This window comes from Scyliorhinus canicula, chromosome 1 (assembly GCF_902713615.1).
Source record: "Scyliorhinus canicula chromosome 1, sScyCan1.1, whole genome shotgun sequence".
In the NCBI taxonomy this organism is placed as follows: Eukaryota; Metazoa; Chordata; class Chondrichthyes; order Carcharhiniformes; family Scyliorhinidae; genus Scyliorhinus; species Scyliorhinus canicula.
The window spans coordinates 299,097,911-299,123,023 of NC_052146.1; the positions used below are offsets into that span (position 1 = coordinate 299,097,911).

Below are 25,113 nucleotides of genomic sequence, written 5' to 3' on the forward strand. Positions count from 1 at the left end.
GAACATTACCCTGGGTCTGTGGTTTACTCGTCCAGTCACAATGCCAAGACGCCACCTTCTCCCTACGCAACCTCTTTTCAACCTCTTAACTTGCTGCATGTTGTGTCATGCTCAATCTCCTGCAGGAGCTTCATATCATGTCCCCTCCATTAACAATGGCATCTATATTGAACTCCATAACATCACTTGCTTCCACCTTAACTGGCAGAGAAACCTTCATCCACCCTTCCGTAACTGGCATCAACAACTCCTCTAGTGCTCTCCTTATTGTCTTTCCAAACTCCAATCAACATTAAATCTAGTTGAGGGTCTGGAGCCCATAAAACACAGGCAGATACTGCAGGCAGTGCTGAGGAAATGTCAGAGATGCCATCTTTCATAGAACATACACACAGCGCAGAAGGAGGCCATTTGGCCCATCGAGTCTGCACCAACCCACTTTAAGCCCTCACTTCCACCTTGTCCCCGTAACCCAATAACCCCTCCTATCCTTTCTGGACACGAAGGGCAATTTAGCATGTCCAATCCACCTAACCTGCACATCATTGAACTGTGGGGGGAAACCCATGCAGACATGGGGAGAACGTGCACACTCCACACAGACAGTGACCCAAGCCGGGAATCGAATGTGGGACAGTGCTAACCACTGTGCTACCGTGCTGCCCCTGGCGTTAGACATCAGAGACATTAAATCAAGTCCCAGACGACTTCTGGTGGCGGTTATGAAGGAGTAAGTCGCACATTTGGTGGCTCCCGCTCTGGTTGGACTTTTGGACCTTTTCCCCCGATTTTCTACCGGACATGAATTGTAAAACTGAAGACAGAGGCAATTGTGTACTGAATTCCCACATCGGTGCATGGAGAGAAGGACTAGGAGTGCTCGTAAAGGCAGAAACAGAAAGACAGAAGGCTTGGGCTGAAGCTGCAGCGAGAGACAGCATGGCGGAGACAGCATGGCGGAGACAGCATGGCGGAGACAGCATGGCGGAGACAGCCTGGCGGAGGACCGGACCTCGGGTTTGGCGACCCAGCGGTCAACGGAGCAGCTGATGCAAGTTATTCAGGAAGGCTTTGCTAAGCAGAAACGGGACTGCTTGGACCCGATAAAAGAGTCAATTGAGCGGCTGGAGCTTAGATTGGACGCCCAAGATCGGGCGATCTGGAAGGTAGAGAAGGCGCTGGCTGAGCAGGAGGAACATCAAACTGCGGTGGAGTTGGAGGTGGGGATGCTGAGAGACCAACAGAAGAAGCTCCTGGAGAATAGGTCCCGCCGGCAGAACTTGAGATCCGAAGGAGCGGACGCTGGGCCATACATCGCTGACATGTTTGAGAAGCTGCTGGGGAATGGGGCATTCTCCCAACCCTTGGGAGGTGGACAGGGCTCACAGAGCACTCGCGAGGAAGCTGTGAGTGTGAGACACCCCCCCCCCCCCCCCCCCCCCCCCGAGGGCAATGGTGGTGAGATTCCACAGGTACTTGGATAAGGAGCGCATTCTACAGTGGGCCAAGCAGACACGGAGCTGGAAGTGGGACAACAGTATCCTGCGGGTTTACCAAGACCAGAGTGCAGAGGTGGCCAGGAGAAGAGCAGGCTTCAACCAGATTAGGTCGATTCTTTTTAAGAAAAAGGTGAAGTTCGTACGTTGTAGCCGGGCCGTCTCTGGGTCACGCATGAGGAACAACACTTTTATTTTGTTTTTCATTTTGTGGAAGCTGTTTGTAATGCGCCTTGTGCATTGATTTGGGACCAGCTATAGAGCTGTGCGAGTTAAGGTTTTCATTTGCACTGTTGGGGGATGGAGGGGTGCTTCTGTTGGGCAATTGTGTGGGGATTGTTTGATGTTGGAGTATGTTTGTATGAGGGGGGGGGGGGGGGGGGGGGGGGGGGGGTGTGGAGTGAACTGTCCGGTGCCAGGGATGGATGCCACCAAGCTAGCTGGGCGGGCTAGCTCACGGAAGGAGGGAGCTGACGAGGGAGAGACTTGGGCTAAGTGACAGAGAGGAAGTTGGGGGCGGAGGCTGTCTGGGGGCAGACCGATGGAGGCCCGGAGCACGGGCCCAAAAAAGGGGATGGCTGATCAGCGAAGTGGGGGACAATGAGCCCTCCAACTAGGCTGATCACCTGGAATGTTCGAGGGTTAAATGGGCCGGTCATGAGGGCACGTGTGTTTGCGCATCTTAGGGGACTGAAGGCGGACGTGGTAATGTTGCAGGAGACGCACCTTAGAGTAACTGAGCAGATTAGATTGAGGTAAGGCTGGGTCAGTCAGGTCTTTCACTCGGGACGAGACTAGAGGGGTCGTGATCCTGATCAATAAGTGGGTGGTGTTTGAAGATGGAAGAATAGTCTCGGATGTGGGAGGTCGGTACATTACGGTCAGTGGGAAACTGGAGGGGATGCTGGTGGTATTAGTAAATGCATATGCGCCAAATTGAGATGATGTGGAGTTTATAAAGAGGATGCTGGGGAAGATACCGGACCTGGACTCGCACAGGTTGGTCTTGGGAGGGGACTTCAACACAGTTATTGACCCTGGCTTGGACCGGTCAAGCTCGAAAATGGGCAGGGTGCCAGCAATGGCAAAGGACCTAAAAGGGTTCGTGGAGCAGATGTGGGGGGGGGGGGGTCCATGGTGATTTGGGAAGCTGGGGGTGAAGGAGTTCTCCTTCTACTCACACATGCATAAAGTGTACTCCTGGATTGATTTCTGTATTTTGAGCAGGGCCTTACTGGCAGGGGTGGTGGACACGGGGTACTCGGCGATCACAATCTCAGACCATGCTCCGCACTGGGTTGACCTGCAGGTTAGTAAGGACAGTAACCAGCGCCCGCACTGGAGGTTGGATGTGGGACTTTTGGCTGACGGAGGGGTGAGCGAGCGAATGAGGAAATGTATTCAGAACTACCTGCAGGTCAACGACACTGGGGAAATTTCAGCAGCGATGGTCTGGGAAGCACTGAAGGTGGTGGTCAGAGGGGAGCTGATCTTGATACGGGCCCATAGGGAGAAGGTGGACAGGGCAGAGACGGACCAACTGGTTAAGGAGATACTACAGACCGATAGGAGGTATGCAGAGATCCCAGAGGCAGAGCTTTTAAGGGAACGGCGGAGGCTACAGGCGGAGTTCGGCTTGTTAACCACAGGGAGGGCGGTGGAGCAGCTGAGAAAGGCGAGGGGGGCTGATCTATGAGCATGGAGAGAAGGCCAGCAGAATGCTTGCACAGCAACTTAGAACGAGTGAGGCAGCAAGGGAGATAGGGAAAGTAAATGACGGAGATGGGAACCTGTTTGGTGATTCGATAGGGGTGAATAAGGCGTTTAAGGATTTCTACAGTAGGGTGTATAGGTCAGAACCCCCTACGGGGCCGGAGGGGATGAGGCACTTCTTGGAGGGGCTGAATTTCCCAAAGGTGGACGGGGAGCTGGTAGAAGGGCTGGGGGCCCCGATCAGGTTGGAAGAGATAGTGGAGGATTTGAAGGCCACGCAGTCGGGTAAAGCCCCGGGGCCGGACGGGTACCCAGTGGAGTTTTATAAAAAGTTCTCGGGGGCGGCACGGTGGCGCAGTGGTTAGCATTGCTGCCTACAGGGCAGCACGGTGGCACAGTGGTTAGCATTGCTGCCCACGGCGCTGAGGGCCCGGGTTCGAATCCCGGCCCTGGGTCACTGTCTGTGAGGAGTTTGCACATTCTCCCCGTGTCTGCATGGGTTTCACCCCCACAACCCAAAGATGTACAGGGTAGGTGGATTGGCCACGCTAAATTGCCCCTTAATTGGAAAAAATGAATTGGATATTCTAAATTTTTTTTTTTTTTTAATTAAAAAAGTTCTCTGGGATATTGGGGCCGGTGTTGATGAGGATGTTCAATGAGGCAATGGAAAGAGGGGTACTGCCCCCTACCATGTCACAGGCCACGATTTTGCTGATTCTGAAGCGGGACAAGAACCTGGATCTGTGTGGGTCCTACAGGCCGATATCCCTGTTGAATGTGGACGCCAAACTGCTGGCCAAAATTTTGTCCTCCAGGATTGAGAATTGTGTTCCGGATATTATTGGGGAGGACCAGACGGGGTTTGTTAAGGGTAGGCAGTTGGTGGCCAATGTAAGAAGGTTGTTAAACATGATCATGATCCCCCCGGAAGGTAGGGAGGTTGAGGTAGTGATTGCAATGGATGCAGAAAAGGCTTTTGATCGGGTAGAATGAGATTATCTGTGGGAGGTACTGGGACGGTTCGGATTTGGGCGGGGCTTTATTGACTGGGTCACGTTGCTGTATCAGGCTCCTGTGGCAAGTGTACGGATGAATAGGACAACATCAGACTATTTTGGACTGCACCGGGGGACGAAACAGGGATGCCCCCTCTCCCCACTGTTGTTTGCGCTAGCTATAGAGCCGTTGGCAATTGCTCTGAGAGCCTCAAGGGGCTAGTCCGGGAGGAGGTGGAGCACAGAGTCTCGCTCTATGCAGACGATCTGCTTCTCTACATATTTACATATTGGACCCAATAGCAGGGATGGAAGAAATCATGAGGATTCTCGGGGAATTTGGCCGGTTTTCGGGGTACAAGCAAAATATGGGGAAAAGTGAGATGTTTGCGGTTTTGGCGAGGGGACAGGAGAGGCGATTGGGGGAGCTGCTGTTTAGATTAGTAGGGGGAAGCTTTAGGTACCTAGGCATTCAAGTGGCACGGGAATGGGATCAGCTGCATAAATTAAATCTGGCCTGACTAGTAGACCAAATGAAGGACGATTTTCGGAGATGGGACGCGCTTCCGTTGTCACTGGCTGGGTGTAAACGGTGAAGATGACGGTCCTCCCGAGGTTCCTGTTTGTATTTCAGTGTCTCCCCATCTTTATTCGGCAGTCCTTTTTTAAACAGATTAACAAAGTGATCACTGGCTTCGTTTGGGCGGGTAAGGGAGGTAATGCTTGGGAAGAGTTGGGGAGAGGGCGGGCTGGCACTGCCAAATTTTAGTGTCTATTACGGGGCGGCGAATATAGCCATGATCAGGAAGTGGGTGGTGGGGGAAGAGGTCGGCATAGGAGCGTATGGAGGCGGCTTCATGCAAGGGCAACAGTCTGGGTGCGTTGGTAACTGCGCCTCTGCCTTTTCCATCGGAATGGTACTTCACCAGCCCCGTGGTGGTGGCGGCCCTGAGAGTCTGGGGGCAATGGAGGAGACTTGTGGGGGCAGAGGGAGCATCGGTCTGGTCCCCAATCTGTAATAATCACCGGTTAGCCCCGGGAAGTATGGATGGGGGTTTCTGGATATGGCGGGGAGCAGGGATTGAGAGGATGGGGGATATGTTTATAGAGGGGAGCTTTCCGAGTATGAGGTCGCTGGAGGAGAAGTTTGGGTTGGCGAGGGGAAACAAATTCAGGTATCTGCAGGTGCGGGACTTCCTACGTAAATAGGTGTCAACCTTCCCGATCCTACCGCTAAGGGGGATTCAGGACAGGGTAGTTTCCAGAGGGTGGGTAGGATAAGGGAGCGTCTTGGACATTTACAAAGAACTTATGGGGTCGGAGGAGACGCAGACCGAGGAGCTGAAGCGCAAGTGGGAGGAGGAGCTAGGAGGAGAGATAGAGGATGGTCTATGGGCAAACGCGTTGAGTAGAGTCAACGTGTCCACAACATGTGCCAGGCTCAGCCTGATACAATTCAAGGTCGTTCATCGGGCTGACATGACAGTGGCCCGGATGAGCAGGTGCTTTGGGGTGGAGGACAGGCTTGCAAACATGCGGGAGGACAAGCGACGTCATGTCCACAGTGTTAAAAACACGGGTGGCGCTGAGTCCAGAGGTGGCGATTTTCGGGTGACCCAGGAATCTAGGGCCTTGAGAGGGTCACTGTTAGGGTTCGCCCGGAGGTGGCAACCGTTCGTCGACTTCTTCGCGGAAAATTAATCCTCAGCAGAAGTGGGGGGGGGGGGGTTAGTTTAGCTTAGAGTAGGGGGTTAATAAAGGTGGGACCTGTCAGGAAACGAGACGGCTTTTGCACTATGTTTATAATTTCATGTACATTGTTTATTTTGTTGTTGCAATAGCAAAAATACCTCCATAAAATGTTTATTTAAAAATAAAACAAGCCCCAGACTGCCTTCACAGGTTGCCGTAAAACATCCCATTGCACTATTTTGATACAGAGCAGGGGAACTATCCTGAGTGACCTGGCCAATATTTAACGCTCATTCGTCATCACAAAAACAGATGATCTGGTCATGATCATATCGCTCTTTGTGGGAGCTTGCTGTGTGCAAATTGACTGCCATACTTGAAAAGTAATTTATTAGCTGTAAAGCACTTCGAGATGGTGAAGGGCGCTATACAAATGCAAGTCCTTTTATCGGACAAATCTCCAATGACTCTATCCTGTTATGTACTAGATCCCACTTGACCATTACCCATCGCCTCACTGAACTCCACCGGCTCCCTAGAAACAACGCATTCATTTGGGAGTTTTTATCCACAATTTGCTGGCTCTTTGAAACCGCTGTCAGCTTATCCCCAATTCTCTGCTCTTTTCTCACAGCTCTGCAAATATTCCTCCTTCAAGTAGTTATTCAATTGTATATTGCTGGAAAAGGGACATGCTCTTGGAACTTCGCAACTTGCACTCATCAGCACAGATGCAAGAATACCAAATTTCAAATGGACATGTCTGAGCCCGAGAATTCTACAAAACTGTTGCCTGGTGCATTCTCCAAGGCTGCACATCAACCAATCAGTCAGAACCTTTTCTCATGCAATCTAAATTGTTGCTCCCTTTGAAATTTGGTGTTCTTGCACTGTCCTGTTGAGTGCAGTACAAAAGACAGCATGGTGCGCAGTAACCCCACCTTCCTTTTGGACACTAAGGGGCAATTTAGCATGACCAATCCACCTAGCCTTCACATCTTTGGACTGTTGGAGGAATCCGGAGGGAACATGCAACCTCCACACAGCCACCCGAGGTTGGAATCAAACCCCGGTCCCTGGCACTGCGAGGCAACAGCGCTAACCACTGTGCCACAATGCTGTTCTCCCCGTGTCTGCGTGGGTTTCCTCCGGGTGCTCCAGTTTCCTCCCACAAGTCCCGAAAGATGTGCTTGTTAGGTGAATTGAACATTCTGAATTCTCCCGCAGTGTACCTGAACAGGCGCCAGAGTGTGGCGACGAGGACATTTTCACAGTAACTTCATTGCAGTGTTAATGCAAGCTTACTTGTGACAATAATAAAGATTACTATTAAATCCATAAAGATTTTTCCTCTCCCCCACTGTAGCTCGGTGCCTCTTTAAGCCCATTAAGTACTTTTGGGATGCCGTATAAAGCAAGTAATTGCGACTGATGATCTAATAAATGGAGCAAAGGACTTAGGAAATATAAATATTCACATAACACAATCACAATCAATATAAGAGGTGTGGATAGAGTCACCTGGCCATTTTCTATTCAATTGAATGAGTAGCTGATAATTGAATTATCTGAATAATTTAAGGTGAATTAAATGTGCATAAAGCTGTCATCGTGTAGCTCTGACAGATCTGATCCCCTTATACTTCCCCCTTTACAGTCCTAATTCACACATTAAACCCCCATCTGATGTCTGTGTTCTTCGGCTAATGACAAGAACGACAACTTGCGTTTATACAGCATGATGATAAATTACTGCGGATGCTGGAATCGGAAACAAAGACAGAAAATGCTGGACAATCTCAGCAGGTCTGAGAGCATCTGTGGAGAGAGGAAGGGAGCTAACGTTTCGAGTCTGGGTGACTCTTTGTCAAAGCCTTTATTGCAGTAAAATATCCCCAAAGGATTCTGGGCGGCACGGTAGCATAATGGTTAGCACTGTGGCTTCACAGCACCAGGGTCCCAGGTTCGATTCCCGGCTTGGGTCACTGTCTGTGCTGAGATTGCACATTCTCCCCGTATCTGCGTGGGTTTCCTCCGGGTGCTCCGGTTTCCTCCCACAAGTCCCAAAAGACGTGCTGTTAGGTAATTTGGACATTCTGAATTCTCCCTCAATGTACACGAACAGGCGCCAGAATGTGGCGACTCAGGGCTTTTCACAGTGACTTCATTGGAGTGTTAATGTAAGCCTACTTGTGACAATAATAAAGATTATTACTAGAAGAAGGGCAGCACGGTGGCGCTGTGGTTAGCATTGCTGTCTATTGCCCTGAGGGCCTGGGTTCGAATCCCGGCTCTGGGTCACTGTCCATGAGGAGTTTGCACATTCTCCACGTGTCTGCGTGGGTTTCACCCCCCACAACCCCAAGATATGCAGGATAGGTGGATTGGCCATGCGAAATTGCCCCTTAATTGGAAAAAATAATTGGGTACTCTAAATTTATAAAAAATATTTTAAAAAATTATTACTAGAAGAATGTAACCAAAGAAAGTTTGACCCTGAGCCATGCAGGGAGATATTAGACAGGGAACTATGAACTTGATCAAAGAGATAGGTTTTAGGCACATCTTAAAGAAGGATAGGTAGGGGAGAGAGAGATAGAGAGAGAGAGAGAGAGAGAGAGTAAGGTGAAGTGATGGACAAGTTTTGGAAGGGAATTTAGAACTGAGGGGAGAGGCAGTGAAGGCACCGATGGTGGAGTAGTTACAAATGGGAAAGAGCAGTAGCTTGGAGATCGGAATGCCCTTCTGTTTCTTATACAAGAAGCCAGAAGTAAAGAGACGCCAAAATCTCGGAGGGTTGCAGAGCTGATGGGGGTTACAGAGATCGGGAGGATAGAGGCAAGAGCGGGTCTTGAAAACAATGATGAGAATTCAAAAGCGGTTGGCAAGGTGGCACAGTGGTTAGCACTGCTGCCTCACGGAGCCAAGGACCCGAGTTCAATCCCAGCCCCGGGTCACTGTCCGTGTGGAGTTTGCACATTCTCCCTGTGGCTGCGTGGGTCTCACCCCCCACAACCCAAAGGTGCGTAGGGTAGGTGGACTGGCGATGCTAAATTGTCCTTTAATTGGAAAGAAAATAATTCAGTACTCTAAATTTATTATAGAAAAAAGAGAATTCAAAAGCAACTCGTTATTCTAGGGTCCTCCCAATCAGTCCTTGCACTCATACAGACAAGAAATCATATTACAGGAATAAAGGTATTCAAATGACAAAGGTCCATTGGTGTCATATTGACCCTATAAATGCAAATACATACTTTAAACAACTCTCACGAACAGAATTGTTACAAACATGTTACTCCTTCTGTGGTTCCTTCCCATCTCCTTCTGTGGTTCCTTCTCATCTATTCCTCTTACTTTATTCCCCTTCCCAAATAATTCTCTCTCCCAAAAGAACAGACTGTTCCTGGGTGTGATGCCTTCCCAGCGCTAACACCTCACCTCAAGTTGCCATTGTTTAACAATGAGCCTCGATAGAAGGTGCTGGAAGGATGGACAACAATAAGGGTGCACGCAGGCAAACCCCCCTTGTTCTCCTGACGCAGAGGGGGTCAGGAAGGGACAGTGGGGAGCAATCAACAATTGGGAGCAATAGGCCCAGGCCCATTCTTAATCCTCCAGCCCATTGGTACACAAAAGTCAAAGGTTTCCGCTCTGGTTGTGTTCATCAAGCAGCATCCTTATCAACTTGGATATCACGGGAACTCAACCTTTTTAATCTCCAAACTATAAAACACATTCTCATTCCTTGGGAGTGATGCTTCCTAACGGAATAAATTTTAAAATGCCTTGCTACTTTGTGCCAGCATGGTAGCACAGTGGTTAGCACGGTTGATTCAGAGCGCCAGGGTCCCAGGTTCGATTCCCGGCTTGGGTCGCTGTCTGTGCGGAGTCTGCACGTTCTCCCCGTGTGGGTTTCCTCCGGGTGCTCCAGTTTCCTCCCACAGTCCAAGGATCTGCAGGTTAGGTGGATTGACCATGCTAAATTGCCCCTTAGTGTCCAAAAAGATTGGTGGGGTTAGTGGAATAGTTTGGAAGTGTGGGATTAAATGGGGTGCTCTTTCCAAGGGCCGGTGCAGACTCGATGGGTCGAATGGCCTGCTTCTGTACGGTCAATTTAGGGGGCCTCACGGTAGCATGGTGGTTAGCATCAATGCTTCACAGCTCCAGGGTCCCAGGTTCGATTCCCGGCTGGGTCACTGTGTGGAGTCTGCACGTCCTCCCCGTGTGTGCGTGGGTTTCCTCCGGGTGCTCCGGTTTCCTCCCACAGTCCAAAGATGTGCGGGTTAGGTGGATTGGCCATGCTAAATTGCCCGTAGTGTAAGGTTAATGGGGGGATTGTTGGGTTACGGGTTACGTGGGTTTAAGTGGGGTGATCATTGCTCGGCACAACATCGAGGGTCGAAGGGCCTGTTCTGTGCTGTACTGTTCTATATCTAATTCTATGATTCTATTTGTGGATCTGGCTTGAATTATACAGATTGACCTTATTTTAGTCTATTGTGTATTCAAATAAACAAAACAAAAAGCAAACAGTTGCTTGCTCATACAGAATTTGAATGTTGCTGAAAAGAGACACGTTGCCAAAGTTTTTGTCTTGTACGCAACAGGACTAACTCAAGAATGCCAAATTTCAACTGATCACAGCAATTCGACCATGGAATAAAAAGGGTGCTGATTGGTTGGCAAGGCGATTCTGATCGGCCGAGGCATGGCCATTCATAAGTCAACAGGAACTATAGGCGCTCCAAGCTCTGGGTTATATCAAAAAAGGCTCAAGGCTTGAACATATTCCTTTCGTTTGCAGAGAACGGGTTCCTGTGTATGAACTGTAGCAATTGTAAATGAACCAAGTTACAAGCTTGACTGATTATGATTATCTGAAATCGGTTGTTAGTGCAGCTATTAGCACACTCAGGATTGTTCAGCAAGTGCTGCCCAATCAGACACACACATCCAACCTTTGTTCCGAGTCTTGCAGTACGTTTGCACTCTCCAATTCAAGCTTGTGAGAAAGATATATGCACCTGGACAATTTTATTTGGGCAGCACGGTGGCACAGTGGGTAGCACTGTCGTTTCACAGCTCCAGGATCCCGGGTTCGATTCCCGGCTTGGGTCACTGTCTGTGCGGAGTCTGCACTTTCTCCTCGTGTCTGCGTGGGTTTTCTCCGGGTGCTCCGGTTTCCTCCCACAGTCCAAAGATGTGGTTAGGTGGATTGGCCATGATAAATTGCCCTTCGTGCCCAAAGGGATTGGGTAGGGTTGCTGGGTTACAGGTTAAGTGGGGTGCTCTTTCCAATGGTCGGTGCAGACTCAACGGGCCGAATAGCCTCCTTCTGCACTGTAAATTCTATGTCTATATATCTGGTATGGAAGGGAAAGATCCCACATATCCATCCTTAAGGGGAGGTGAACAGAACCTAGGTCTCCCACCTACCTCACTGCCACCCTCCAAATGTGTGTGTTGCAGCTGGTATTTAACCAATCAAAAGCCTACGGCGCTGAGGACCTGGGTTCGAATCCCGGCCCTGGGTCACTGTCCGTGTGGAGTTTGCACGTTCCCCCCGTGTCTGCGTGGGTTTCACCCCCACGACCCAAAGATGTGCAGGGTAGGTGGATTGGCCATGCTAAATTGCCCCTTAATTGGAAAAAAATAATTGGGTACTCTAAATGTATTTTAAAAAAAATTTTTTTAAACCAACCAAAACTTTGAAGTTTACTAGAACAAAGCACAAATCACTGTCCCGCTGCTTTCCCAGTCAGGATCACTCGACCCAATAAACACTGCCTTGCAGTTTAGGAAGAATCCGAGCCATGCTCAGTAATCAATCCAAGTCACATCCACCAAGGAAGCCCAATTCTGTCCTGTTTGGTATCTTAATTTCAATCTGTGCTCTGAGTTAGCAAAGAGGGGAAGAAATAGACGCTAGGATTCCTGCCTGGTCAGTTTCCATCTGACTGACTGACCGACCTCTCCTAGTCCTGAGACACTGCTTAAAACTGACCTTTCTAATCAAGATTTAGGTCATCTCTCCTCTTATCTCCTTCTTTGGCTGTGTGAATCATTGTGCGATTTACACTCCTGTTCAGCATTTTGGGAGGTTTTATGAAGTTAAAAGCAGTATATAAATGTTGTCATTGTACAAAGACAGGAGTGAAGATGGCTGTGATACATTCAGCCCCTCCAGCCCCCTACGCCACTCAATTAGATCATGGCCGAGCTTAAATCATATTGCTGCTTAAATCCTTCATTACCATCAACTCTGCACTCAAACTCTGCAAAGCTGTTCACAAATTCAGCTTCATCTAAATCTCTGCCAGTCTGTCCTGTTTGTCCATCCCCCAGTGGCCACACCCTCTCCCCCATCACCCTGTATTTCATATTGAAAGACCTGAACTTTATTTATAAATCGGGCAGCACGGTGGCGCAGTGGTTAGCACTGCGTCCTCACGGCGCCGAGGGCCCAGGTTCGATCCCGGCTCTGGGTCACTGCCCGTGTGGAGTTTGCACATTCTCCCCGTGTTTGCGTGGGTCTCACCCCCACAACCCAAAGATGTGCAGGCTAGGTGGATTGGCCACGCTAAATCGCCCCTTAATTGGAAAACATGAATTGGGTACTCTAAATTTATAAAACAAAATGTTACTGGGGCGAATAAATGAAGATATAGACCAGCCATGACCTATTTGAATGGTGGAACATTTGAGGGGCTGAATGGCCTCTTCTATCATCAGATGCCCTTAGAAATCTAACCTCTTTGACAAAACTCTGAGTTAGCACCCAACACTATAAAAAGCTCAGCCTCGGTTCCTCTTTCCTGTGAAACGACTTGACATGTTTTCCTTTCTGTTTTGTGTTTTTTTTTTAAATACAGAAGGTTTATTCTGGTGATTTTGGATAACAGCCATGCTGAACATTGCATTCATTCGACGATCTTGAACTGAAGAGTCTATTTCAGTCTATCAATCCAAAGTTAATGTACACAACAGCAGTAGAGGCAGACAGAGTAACAATAACAAGCTTCAAAGACAGAGGAGGATTGTCTTCGAACAATAACTAGCATTTATATAATGCTTTAAACAGAGTAAAATATCTTGTGGGTGAAGTATCTGGAAAACGTCTCACAGAAAAGTTACCAAACCACAAGATATTAGGATGTGGTGAAGAGTAAGGTGTAAGAACAGAAGAGCATAAGAACTAGGAGCAGGAGTAGGCCATCTGGCCCCTCGGGCCTGCTCCGCCATTCAATGAGATCATGGCTGATCTTTTGTGGACTCAGCTCCACTTTCCCGCCCGAACACCATAACCCTTTATTCCTCAAAAAACTATCTATCTTTATCTTGAAAATGTTTAATGATGCGGCCTCAACTGCTTCACTGGACAAGGAATTCCATAGATTCAAAACCCTTTGGGTGAAGAAGTTCCTCCTAAACTCAGTCCTAAATCTACTTCCCCTTATTTTGAGGCTATGCCCCCAGTTCTGCTTTCACCCGCCAGTGGAAACAACCTGCCCGCATCTATCCTATCTAGTCCCTTCATAATTTTATATGCTTCTATAAGTTTCCCCCGCATCCTTCTAAATTCCAACGAGTATGGTTCCAGTCTACTCAACCTCTCCTCATAATCCAACCCCTTCAACCCTGGAATTAACCTAATGAATCTCCTCTAAGGGCAGCACGGTGGCCTAGTGGTTAGCACAACCGCCTCACGGCGCTGAGGTCCCAGGTTCGATCCCGGCTCTGGGTCACTGTCCGTGTGGAGTTTGCACATTCTCCCCGTGTCTGCGTGGGTTTCGCCCCCACAACCCAAAAATGTGCAGAGTAGGTGGATTGGCCATGCTAAATTGCCCCTTAATAGAAAAAATAATTGGGTAATCTAAATTTTTTTTAAAAAATGAATCTCCTCTGCACACCCTCCAGTGCCAGTACGTCCTTTCTCGGGTAAGGAGACCAAAACTGAACACAATACTCTAGGTGTGGCCTCACTAACACCTTATACAGTTGCAGTATAACCTCCCTAGTCTTAAACTCCATCCCTCTCGCAATGAAGGACAAAACTCCATTTGCCTTCTTAATCACCTGTTGCACCTGTAAATAAACTTTTTGCGACTCATGCACTAGCACACCCAGGTCTCTCTGCACAGCAGAATGTTTTAATATTTTATCATTTAAATAATAATCCCGTTTGCTGTTATTCCTACCAAAATGGATAACCTCACATTTGTCAACATTGTATTCCATCTGCCAGACCCTAGCCCATTCACTTAACCTATCCAAATCCCTCTGCAGACTTCCAGTATCCTCTGCACTTTTTGCTTTACCACTCATCTTAGTGTCATCTGCAAACTTGGACACATTGCCCTTGGTCCCCAACTCCAAATCATCTATGTAAATTGTGAACAATTGTGGGCCCAACACTGATCCCTGGGGGACACCACTAGCTACTGATTGCCAACCAGAGAAACACCCATTAATTCCCACTCTTTGTTTTCTATTAATTAACTTATCCTCTATCCATGCTACTACTTTATCCTTAACGCCATGCATCATTATCTTATGCAGCAATCTTGAGGAGCATCTTGAAGGATGAGCCAGGAGTTGGAAGGCCAAGTAGTTACAGAAGCAAATTCCAGAGCTTAGGGGTGAGGTGCTGAAAACACGGGTACCAACAGTGCTGCCTTTAAAATCAGGTTAAAAGGAGGACAGCATTGGAGGCAAGGAGAAGATCTCAGAGGGTTGTAGGATGGTGGAGGTTACAGATTTACGGAGGGGTGAGGAGACATCTGAAAACAAGGGTGAGAATTCTAAAAGGCATCGCTGGACCGGGAGTCACTGCAAAGGCATGGTGGGTAAATGGGATCTGTTGCGAGTTAAGGAACGGGAGGCAGATTTCTGGATGAATGAGGAACGTAGGAACAGGAAGAGGCCATTTTGTCCATCAAGTCTGTCCCATTATTCAATAAGATTAAGGTTGATGTGACCCAACTCCAAAAGCCCACCCTTTTTAACAGGGTTTAAAATCTGCTGTTTGTAGCCAGGTTCCAAGATTATACCACCCTTTGCATGTAGAAGTGTTTCCTAACTTTACTCCTAACGGTTCACATCTTTAGACGATATCTCCAATCCTAGACTCCCAACTGATAGAAACCATTACTATCTATTTACCCCAGCAATCCCCCTTTATATCTTGGAAACTTTGATCGAATCACCCATAATCTTCTAAATTCTAAGGAATAAAACACTTGTTTATTTAAAAATAAATTTACAGTACCCAATTCTTTTTTTTCCCAATTAAGGGGCAATTTAGCGTGGCCAATTCACCTACCCTGCACATCTCTGCGTTGTGGGGGCAAAACCCATGCAGATACGGGGAGAATGCGCAAACTCCGCACAGACAGTGATCCAGGCTGGGAAGGAACCTGGGTGCTCGGCGCCGTGAGGCAGCAGTGCTAACCACTGCACCACCGTGCTGCCCAGGAAACACTTGTTAACGTAATTTCTCCTCATAATTTAAGCTTTGAAGTCAAGGTATCACTTTATTAAACCAATATTACACTCCCTCAGAGAATAATATATCCCTTCCCAAACTGTGATGCCCAGAACTGCTCACAGTAATCTAGGTGCAATCTAACTAAGGTTATGTATACTTGCAGCATGATTTCTAACCCCTTCTTTTTAGTCCTCTATAATCAAGGCCAGCATCCTAGCTGCCTTTTTGATTCTTTTGGAAAGTCCACGACAGTTTAATGATCGATGGACCATGGACGTCCACTGCTCATAACCATTCTGATCGATTATTTTTGGTCCAGTGTGAATGACCTCCCACTTGCCCATATTGAAATCCATTTGTCAAAGTTTTACCCACTTACTTAATCAACTAATATCTCTTTGCATTTTAATGCTTGCACCAATGCGCCTTATCTTTGTCCCATTGACAAACTTGAATATGACACTCTCCACCCATCAAAAGTGATTAATGAATACAACGAATTGTTGACACCCCTCAGACCCTGTCGAATACCACTAATCAAATCCTGCCAATTAGAGTTCCTGCTCATAATACTGATTCTAACTCTCGAACCACTCAGCCAATAGCCGGGTCAATAGGAGAGAGGTAGCGTCACTGGCCTAGTAATTCAAAGGCCAGGGTAATATTCTCCCGACAGGTGTTCAAATCTCACCACAGCAGCTGGTGCCATCTACATTTGACAAATAAAACCTGGAATTGAAAGCTATTCTCAGTAATGGTGACCATGGCAACTACCACCGATTGCCATAAAAACCCATCTGGTTCACTAATGCCCTTACCAGGCCGGACCTACAGGTAAATCCAGATCTACAACAATCAGGTTGGTTATTAACTACACCTCTGAAATGGTGGTCAAGCTGCTCAATGCTCAGGCAACAAACGTGACCTCGCTAGCGGCCATTCCGTGAAAGAATAAATAAAAAAGAATAATCACCTCCATTAATTTTAACATTAATTAAAAGTCCCTTAGGAGTGACTTTAACTAAGGCCTGCTGAAAATCCATAGACGTATCATCCATTGACAGTCCCCTGTTCAAAATATTCCTTCAGGATTGCCAAACATGATCTATCCTCTACAAATCTAGACTTTCTCTCCCTGATCGGCTGAAAAATTTCGGTCACTCCATCCTTAATTGTAGATCACCAGCAAATGTTAGCTTTAGCAGTCCATAATTCTCGGGTTTCCCCCACTCAACTTTCGGAAATAGGCTGGAAAATGGTTGGCTGGCTGTGGCAGCATTGGAATAGTCAAGTCTGGAGGTAACTAAAGAGTTTCAGCAGCAGATGAACAATAGTAGGGGCTGAGATCTGTGACAGCATGGAGCTCGAGTTGGTCAGAATTTCATCTTGGGTTTAACCTCAGAGAATAACCAGGTAGAAGGACAGAGCCAATAAGCCAATATTCCCATAGAGTCATTGAGTTTCACAGCACAGCAAGAGACCCACTGGCCCATCATGTCTGCACCAGCCAACATGCACCTATTTATTCTCATACCATTTTCCAGGGTAGCATGGTGGTTAGCATAAATGCTTCACAGCTCCAGGGTCCCAGGTTCGATTCCCGGCTGGGTCACTGTCTGTGTGGAGTCTGCACGTCCTCCCCCTGTGTGCGTGGGTTTCCTCCGGGTGCTCCGGTTTCCTCCCACAATCCAAAGATGTGCGGGTTAGGTGGATTGGCCATGCTAAATTGCCCGTAGTGTCCTAATAAAAGTAAGGTTAAGGGGGGGGTTGTTGGGCTACGGGTATAGGGTGGATACGTGGGTTTGAGTAGGGGGATCATGGCTCGGCACAACATTGAGGGCCGAAGGGCCTGTTCTGTGCTGTACTGTTCTATGTTCTATGTTCTATAAGTTGTCTGTAGCTTTGTATGCTATGACGTTTCAAGCACTCGTCTAAATGTTGCTTTAATGTTGTGAGGGTTCCCGCCTCTACCGCACATTCAGGCAGCAAGTTACAGATTCCTACTACCCTCTGGGTGAAGGTATTTTTCTGAAAATCCCCTCCCTTAAATCTATGCCCCTTGTTATTGACCCCTCCACAGAAGGAGAAAAGTTTCTTCTGAGCTTTTCATAGAATTTACAGTGCAGAAGGAGGTCATTCGGCCCATCGAGTCTGTACCAGCCCTTGGAAAGGGCACCCTACTTAAACCCACACCTCCACCCTATCACAATAACCCAGTAACCCTACCTAACCTTTTTGGACACTAAGGGCAATTTGTCATGGCCAATCCACCTCACCTGCACATCTTTGGACTGTGGGAGGAAACCGGAGCACCCAGAGGAAACCCACCCAGACACGGGGAGAACGTGTAAACTCTGCACAGACAGTGACCCAAGCCGGGAATCGAACCTGGAGCTGTGAAGCAACAGTGATAGCCATTGTGCTACCGTGCCGCCAAAATGTCCCTCATAATTCTGTGCACCTCAATAAGATTCCCCCTCAACCTTCTTGGCCAAGGCATTGTATACGGATATTCAGAACAAGAGGGTAGCTAGAGAAAGAGTTGGTCCACTCAAGAACAAAGGAGGGAAATAATGTATAGAACAGAAGAAGTAGGTGAGGTCCTCTTTTTTTAAAAACGCTTTTTATTCAAACTTGTATCAAAGTAGATTACAGCAAATAAACACCCCTGGAAACATTCTTCCCAACAATCAACTATACACTGGGGGCTGGTTTAGCTCACCAGGCTAAATCACTGGCTTTAAAGCAGACCAAGCAGGCCAGCAGCACGGTTCGATTCCCGTACCAGCCTCCCTGGATAGGCGCCGGAATGTGGCGACTAGGGGCTTTTCACAGTAACTTCATTGAAGCCTACTCGTGACAATAAGCGATTTTCATTTCATTTTCATACAGGTCACCCAGCCATGCTGCTACCCCCGGTGGCGATGCCGACCGCCACTCCAGCAAAATTTGTCGCCGTGCAATCAGAGAGGCGAAGGCCAAGACATCGGCCTTCCCTCCTTTCCATGAGCTCCGGCTTCTCTGAAACCCCAAATATTGCCTCCAAAGGGTCCGGGTCCACTCCCTCCTCCACTATCCTGGCTAAGACCGCGAGCACTCCCGCCCAAAATCTTCCCAATTTTTCACAACCCCAAAACATGTGCGCATGATTCGCTGGCCCCCGCCCACACCTCTCACACTCATCTGCTACCCCCTGAAAGAACCCACTCATTCTCACCCAAGTCATATGCACCCTGTGCACCACCTTAAACTGTATCAGGCTCATCCTTGCACAAGAGGAGGTCCCATTTACCCTTCGCAGTGCCTCACTCCATACTCCCCAATTGATCTCCATTCCCAACTCTGCATCCCATTTCTCCTTGATCTTTACCACCCGCTCGCCTCCCTGCTCCCCCAGCCACTTATATATATCCCCAATTCTTCCCTCCCCTTCCACATCCGGAAGCAGCAGTCGCTCCAGCAGGGTGTACCCCGGCAATCTAGGGAACCCCTTCAAGACCTTTCGGGCAAAGTCCCTAACCCGTAGATACCTGAACTCACTACCCCTCAGCAGCTCTACCCTCTCCCTTAGCTCCTCCAGACTGGCAAACTCTTCCTCCAAATACAAATCCCTCACCTTGACCAGCCCCACTTCACTCCACGTCCTGTATATACTATCCATCCCCCCCCAGCTCAAACCCATGATTCTCGCACAGCGGCATTAGCACCGACATCCCTTCCACACTAAAATGCCTCCTCTGCTGATTCCATATCTTCACCGTGGACTGCACCACTGGGCTCCCTGAATACCTACTCGGAGCCATTGACAATGCTGCCATCACCATAGCCCTCAAACTAGGCCCCTTACAAGATTCCTCCTCCATCCTAACCCACTGTACCCCTTCTCCTTCCCACCACCACCGCACCTTGTCCACATTCGCCACCCAATAATAATGAAGCAATTTTGGCAACGCCAACCCTCCCTGCTGCCTCTGCCTCTGTAGCAGGGTCCTCCCCACCCTCAGCACCTTCCCCACCCATACAAAGTCAGAGATGACTGTGTCCACTTTTCGAAAAAAGGCCTTTGGTATGAAGATCGGGAGAGCCTGAAAGATTAACAAGAACCTCGGCAGAATATTCATTTTCACCACTTGGACCGTCCCCGCCAACGTTAAGTGCAGTGTATCCCACCTCTTAAGATCCTCCCTGGCTTCCTCCACCAGTTTCATTAAGTTCCACTTATGGAACCCCATCCATTCCCTCGCCTCATGAATCCCCAAGTACCTAAACCTATCCCTCGCTACCGTAATTGGCACACCCCCTAAATTAGCCCACTGTGCCAGCTCAATTAAGTGAGGTCCTTAATGAGCATTTTGTATCGGTACTCACAAAGGAGAGGGACACGTTGATTGGTGGTGTCTCAGAGGGATGTGTAAACACTCTAGAACAGGTCGCTATTAAAAAGCATTAAGGTAGACAAATCCCCAGGGCCAGACTGCATCTATCCCAGATTATTGAGGAGGACAAGAGATGAAATCACTGGGCCATTAACAGAAATCTTAGTGTCTTCATTGGCCACAGGCGAGATTCCAGAGGATTGGGGGATAGCCAATGTTGTACCGTTATTTAAGAAGGGTTGCAAGGATAATCCGGGTAATTATACGCCAGTGAGCTTGATGTCAGTGACAGTGAAATTGTTGGAAAAGATTCTCAGAGATAGGATCTATGCACACTTGGAAGTGAATGGTCTTATTAGCGACAGACAGCATGGATTTGTATGAGGGAGGTCATGTCTCACTAACTTAATTGAATATTTTGAGGAGGTGACAAAAATGATTGATGAGGGAAGTGCTGTGGATGTTGTCTACATGGACTTTAGTAAAGCATTTGATAAGGTCCCTCATGGCAGACTGGTGCAAAAGATTAGATCACATGGGATGAGGGGTGAACTCGCTGGATGGATCCAGAACTGGCTTGGCCATAGAAAACAGAGGGTAGCAGTGGGAGGGTGTTTTTCCGAATGCAAACTAGAGGTCTATAACTAGTGGTGTTCTGCAGGGATCAGTACTGGGACCTCTGCTCTTTGTAATATATAAATGACTTGGAAGAAAATTTAGCAGATCTAATTCGCAAGCTTGCAGATGATACTAAGATTGCAGGAGTTGTGGATAGTGATGAAGATTGTCAGAGAATACAGCAGGATATAGATAGGTTGCAAAATTGGGCAGAGATATGGCCGATGGAATTTAACCCTAGCTACCTTCTTGTTCCTAACAAATGCAAAGTGATGCATTTTGGTAGATCCAATTCAGGTGGGAGTTATAAAAGAAATGGCAGAACCATCAGGTGCATAGAGACACAGAGATCTGGGCGTGCAGGTCCACAGATCCTGAAAAGTGGCAGCACAGGGCAGTACGGTGTTGCAGTGGGTTAGCCCTGCTGCCTCACAGCGCCGAGGTCCCAGGTTCGATCACGGCTCTGGGTCATGGTCCATGTGGAGTTTGCACATTCTCCCCGACAACCCAAAAGATGTGCAAGGTAGGTGGATTGGCCATGCCAAATTGCCCAAAATTGGAAAACATGAATTGGGTACTCTAAATTTAAAATAAAAAGTGGCAACAAAGAAAGCATAGGGCATGCTTGCCTTCATAGGACGGGGTATCGAGTATAAAAGCTCGAAAATTATGTTGCAATTATATAGAACGTTGGTTAGGCCACATTTGAATACTGTGTCCAATTCTGGTCACTACACTACCAGAAGGACATAGAGGTTTTGGAGAGAGTACAGAAAAGGTTTACCAGGATGTTACCTGGTATGGAGGGTATTAGCTATGAGGAGAGATTGAATAAACTGGGATTGTTCTCCCTAGAGAGACGGAGGATGAGGGGCGACCTGATAGAAGTTTATAAAATTATGAGGGGTATAGATCGGGTGAACAGTTGGAGGCTATTTCCCAGGGCGGAAATGACAATTACAAGGGGGCACAAGTTCAAGGTGAGGGGGGAAATGTTCAGTGGAGATGTGCGCGGCAAGTATTTTTACACAGAGGGTGACCTGGAATGCACTGCCAAGTGAGGTGGTTGAGGCAGATACGTTAGCGACCTTTAATACCTAACTGGATAGGCACATGACAGATGGGGTATAGAAGGATACAGGCAGTTGGTCTAGATAGGACACGTGATCGGCGCAGGCTTGGAGGGCCGAAGGGCCTGTTCCTGTGCTGTATTATTCTTTGTTCTTTGAGAAGAACAACCCCAGCCTAACCAGCTTCTCTTCATAGCTGAAACGCTCCAATCCAGCCAACAGACTGGTGAAACTCCTCTGCACCCTTTGAAACCGCCACTCTTCTGTCCATCTGATGGGCCCATCTATATCCTCCTGTAATCTAAAGTTTTCCTCCTCGCTGTTTACCACACCACCAATTTTCATGTAATCTACAAACTGCCGACACTGGTTCCAAACCCTCAATGCTGATACCACCACCAGGCTTGTGGAGCATTGAACCGGAGAGAACGGAAGGGGCACCAACAACAGCGCCCTCAAGCTGGTCCCCCTATACAAGGCCGCCTCCATACCAACCACTCGCCCGCCGCCCATTTCCTAACCATTACAATGTTTGCTTTCCCTCTCCCCGTCGGTCTCTCTCCTAGAACACCTTCCTCACCCACGGAGCCTTCCGTGCCCAAACAAACCTGAAAATCATCCCATTCACCTTCCTAAAAAATTACTTGGGGAAAAAAAAATCGGGAGATTCGGAAATACAAACAAAACCTTCAGCAACATCGTCATCCTCACCATCTGCACCCCCCCCCCCCCCCCAAACCACCAGCAAAGACACATCCACTTCAAGTCCACCTTTATTCCCTCCACTAGCTGTGCAGAGTTCAGCTCGTACAGCTGGGCCCAACTCCACCTGCATTCCAAGATAGCGAAAGCTCGCACCCACAATTCTCCCAGCCTCCTCTCCTGTCCCCGTGCATTAATAGGGACACACCTCACTTTCCCCATATTCAGCTTCTACCCCGAAATGCAGCCAAACTCACCCAGAAACCCCATGATCCTATCGAAGCTCCCAAACAGTCCAAAATGTACAACAGGAGGGCATCTGCATTCAAAGAATCTCAGCACTCAACCTACCCCCCCATTCAATCCCTCTCCACCCCATAAGCATTGCCAACGGTTCTATTGCTAGGGCACAGCGCAGCAGTGTGAGTGCGCACCCCTGCCTCATCCCCCAGTGTAACCCAAAGTAATCCAAAACAACCTTGTTCGTCTGAACACTTGCCTCAGGTGTCTTGCGTAGCAGCTGAACTCAATCCACAAACCCCTGTTCAAACCGGCCAATAACTCAAACAGATGCGCCCATTCAACCTGATTTAACACCTTCTCCACGTCCATTGCCACCACCGCTTCCACATCCCGACCATCCGAGGGCATCATAATAACATTAAGCAGCCTCAGTACATTCGCCGACAGCTGCCGCCCCCTCACAAACCCCATCTGGTCCTCTCCTATCACCCCCGGCACACTATCCTCTGTCTGCAACTCCAGCACCTTCACGTCTACATTCAACACCCCTGTCAGCATTAACAGGGCCGAGGTGGAGATGGTTGACAGCTTCAAATTCCTAGGTGTGCACACCATCGAAAATCTATCCATGTCGACACTACGACCAAGAAAGCACAACAGCACCTATACTTCCTCAGGAAACTAAGGAAATTCGGCATGTCCACATTGACTCTTCCCAACGTTTACAGATGCACTATAGAAAGCAGCCTATCTGGCTGCATCACAGCCTGGTATGGCAACTGCTCAGCCCAAGACCGCAAGAAACTTCAGAGAGTCGTGAACACTGGCCAGTCCATCACACAAACCTTCCTCCCCTCCATTGACTCCATCTACACCTCCCGCTGCCTGGGGAAAGCGGGCACCATAATCAAAGACCCCCCCCCCCCCCCCAACAACCAGGCTTACTGACTCTTCCAACTTCTTCCATCGGGCAAGAGATACAAAAGTCTGAGAAAACGCACAAACAGACTCAAAAACAGCTTCTTCCCCGCTGTTACAGGACTCCTAAATGACCCTCTAATGGACTGACCTGATTAATGCTACACTCCTGTATGCTTCACCAGATGCCGGTGTCTATGTACTTACATTGTGCATTTTATGTTTACCCTATTACGCATTTTCTTCCCATGTACGAAATGATCTGTTTGATCTGCACGTAGAAAAATATTTTTCACTGTACCTCGGTACATGTGATAACAAATCCAAATCCCTGCACTTTCTGCTCCTCCAGGGCATCCACTGTTTTGAGCTGCTTGTTTTTTCTTTCTTTATCCAATCTGATCAACCAACAGGATATGTTAATAGATTACCTATTGTGTGTCTGTGCAAGTAGTTATTCTGTCTTTCTCACAGAATCTTAGAGAACGCCTGCCCATGTTTGTCCTTTGAAATACTGATCCAATTAGTCAAACTCCCTGGTGCTTTGCCTAAAGCCTTGTGACTGTTCCCATTCAACACATCCCCCTTTTGCAATGGCAACTGTTGACATTTTCAGACAATGTACTGCAAATAAAAACGTTTTGGATTGATTGCAATATTTCAGAACAGGGATTCCTTCCTCTCAAATCCGATGTTTCGGTTTAACGTGGTCAAAACAGAAAATATTAATGACACGCCCGGGATGGGATTTGTCATTTCACCCAACGTTTCAAAGTTGTTAAACAAGATCTTGGGGGGGGGGGGGGGGGGGAGGAGGAAGTCCTTTATGGGATTCTCTCCTGTTGCTTTCTCCAGGGTGTTTGGTGAATGGTTACTCCATTCACCCCCCTCCCGGTTAGAGGTCTCCCCCTCCTCCTTATGAAGGGCAGACCCAGTCACTTACCGAAACTGCACATGTCGCCTGGAGCCCGGGTCGCCGCTCCTCACCTGGGCCAGGTACCTGCGGGACGTCACCACTGCCCAACTCCACCCCGGAAGCAACACCTGGACCAGGAAGGAAGCCACTTCCGCAAATCCAGCATCCTGGCACAACGCAGCGTCCTGGCTGGGGAGATAAACCACTCCCTCTTGTCCATTGCTCCCGGTCAATAATAGAAGCATGTTGATCAATTCAGAGCAACGGCAGATGGAATTGAAGGCAAAACATTCTGTGCTGGAAATACTCAGCCTCTGGGGGCGAGAGAAAGGTTTCTCTCAACATCTCCATCAGTGTTTTATTTTTTAAATTTCAGGATTCCTTCTATATTCCTGAATTGAAGACAGTCCTTGCAATTATGTTGAATCCACCAAAACATTTAATCTGTCCCTGCCTTCCACCCTATCACAGGCCCTCCCTTTGGTCTTTCTCCCCACTTTCCCCCCCACTTTCACTTGCTCGAAACCTACCACATTTCTAGAAATAAAAGCGAAATGCTGGGGATGCTGGAAATCTGAAATCCACAATGCTGGATCAGCTCAGCTTCTGCAGAGAGAGATGAGGTGGAGATGCCGGCGTTGGACTGGGGTGAGCACAGTAAGAAGTCTTACAACACCAGGTTAAAGTCCAAAAGGTTTGTTTCAAATCACTAGCTTTAGGAGCACGGATCCCTGTGGAACACCACTAGTCACCTTTCTCCATTTTGAGACACTCCCTTCCAGCGCCGGCCCTAGGGTTGCTGGCGCCCCGGGCAAGCTGAACTTCGGCGCCCTTGGGGGGGGGGGGGGGGGCCGAGGGGGCGGGCCCGGGGGGGGGGCGGG

At 48.3% G+C, this 25,113-nt stretch overlaps 1 protein-coding gene across 2 annotated transcripts in view; it reads right to left on the reverse strand.

Annotated features, from left to right (window-relative positions):
- The window catches only part of LOC119976069 (keratinocyte-associated protein 3), a 76,646-nt gene extending 52,279 nt beyond the window's left edge, over nt 1-24,367 (reverse strand). Inside the window, exon 1 of one of the 2 annotated variants that reach the window (XM_038816204.1) lies at nt 24,260-24,367. In XM_038816204.1, coding sequence (XP_038672132.1) covers nt 24,260-24,272 — 13 coding nt within the window. In that variant the 5' untranslated portion in view covers nt 24,273-24,367. Of the gene's footprint in view, nt 1-23,617; nt 23,643-24,259 lie in introns of those variants that run through there. The other variant, XM_038816215.1, reaches the window with a different exon arrangement.
- Between the last annotated feature and the right edge of the window lie 746 nt (nt 24,368-25,113).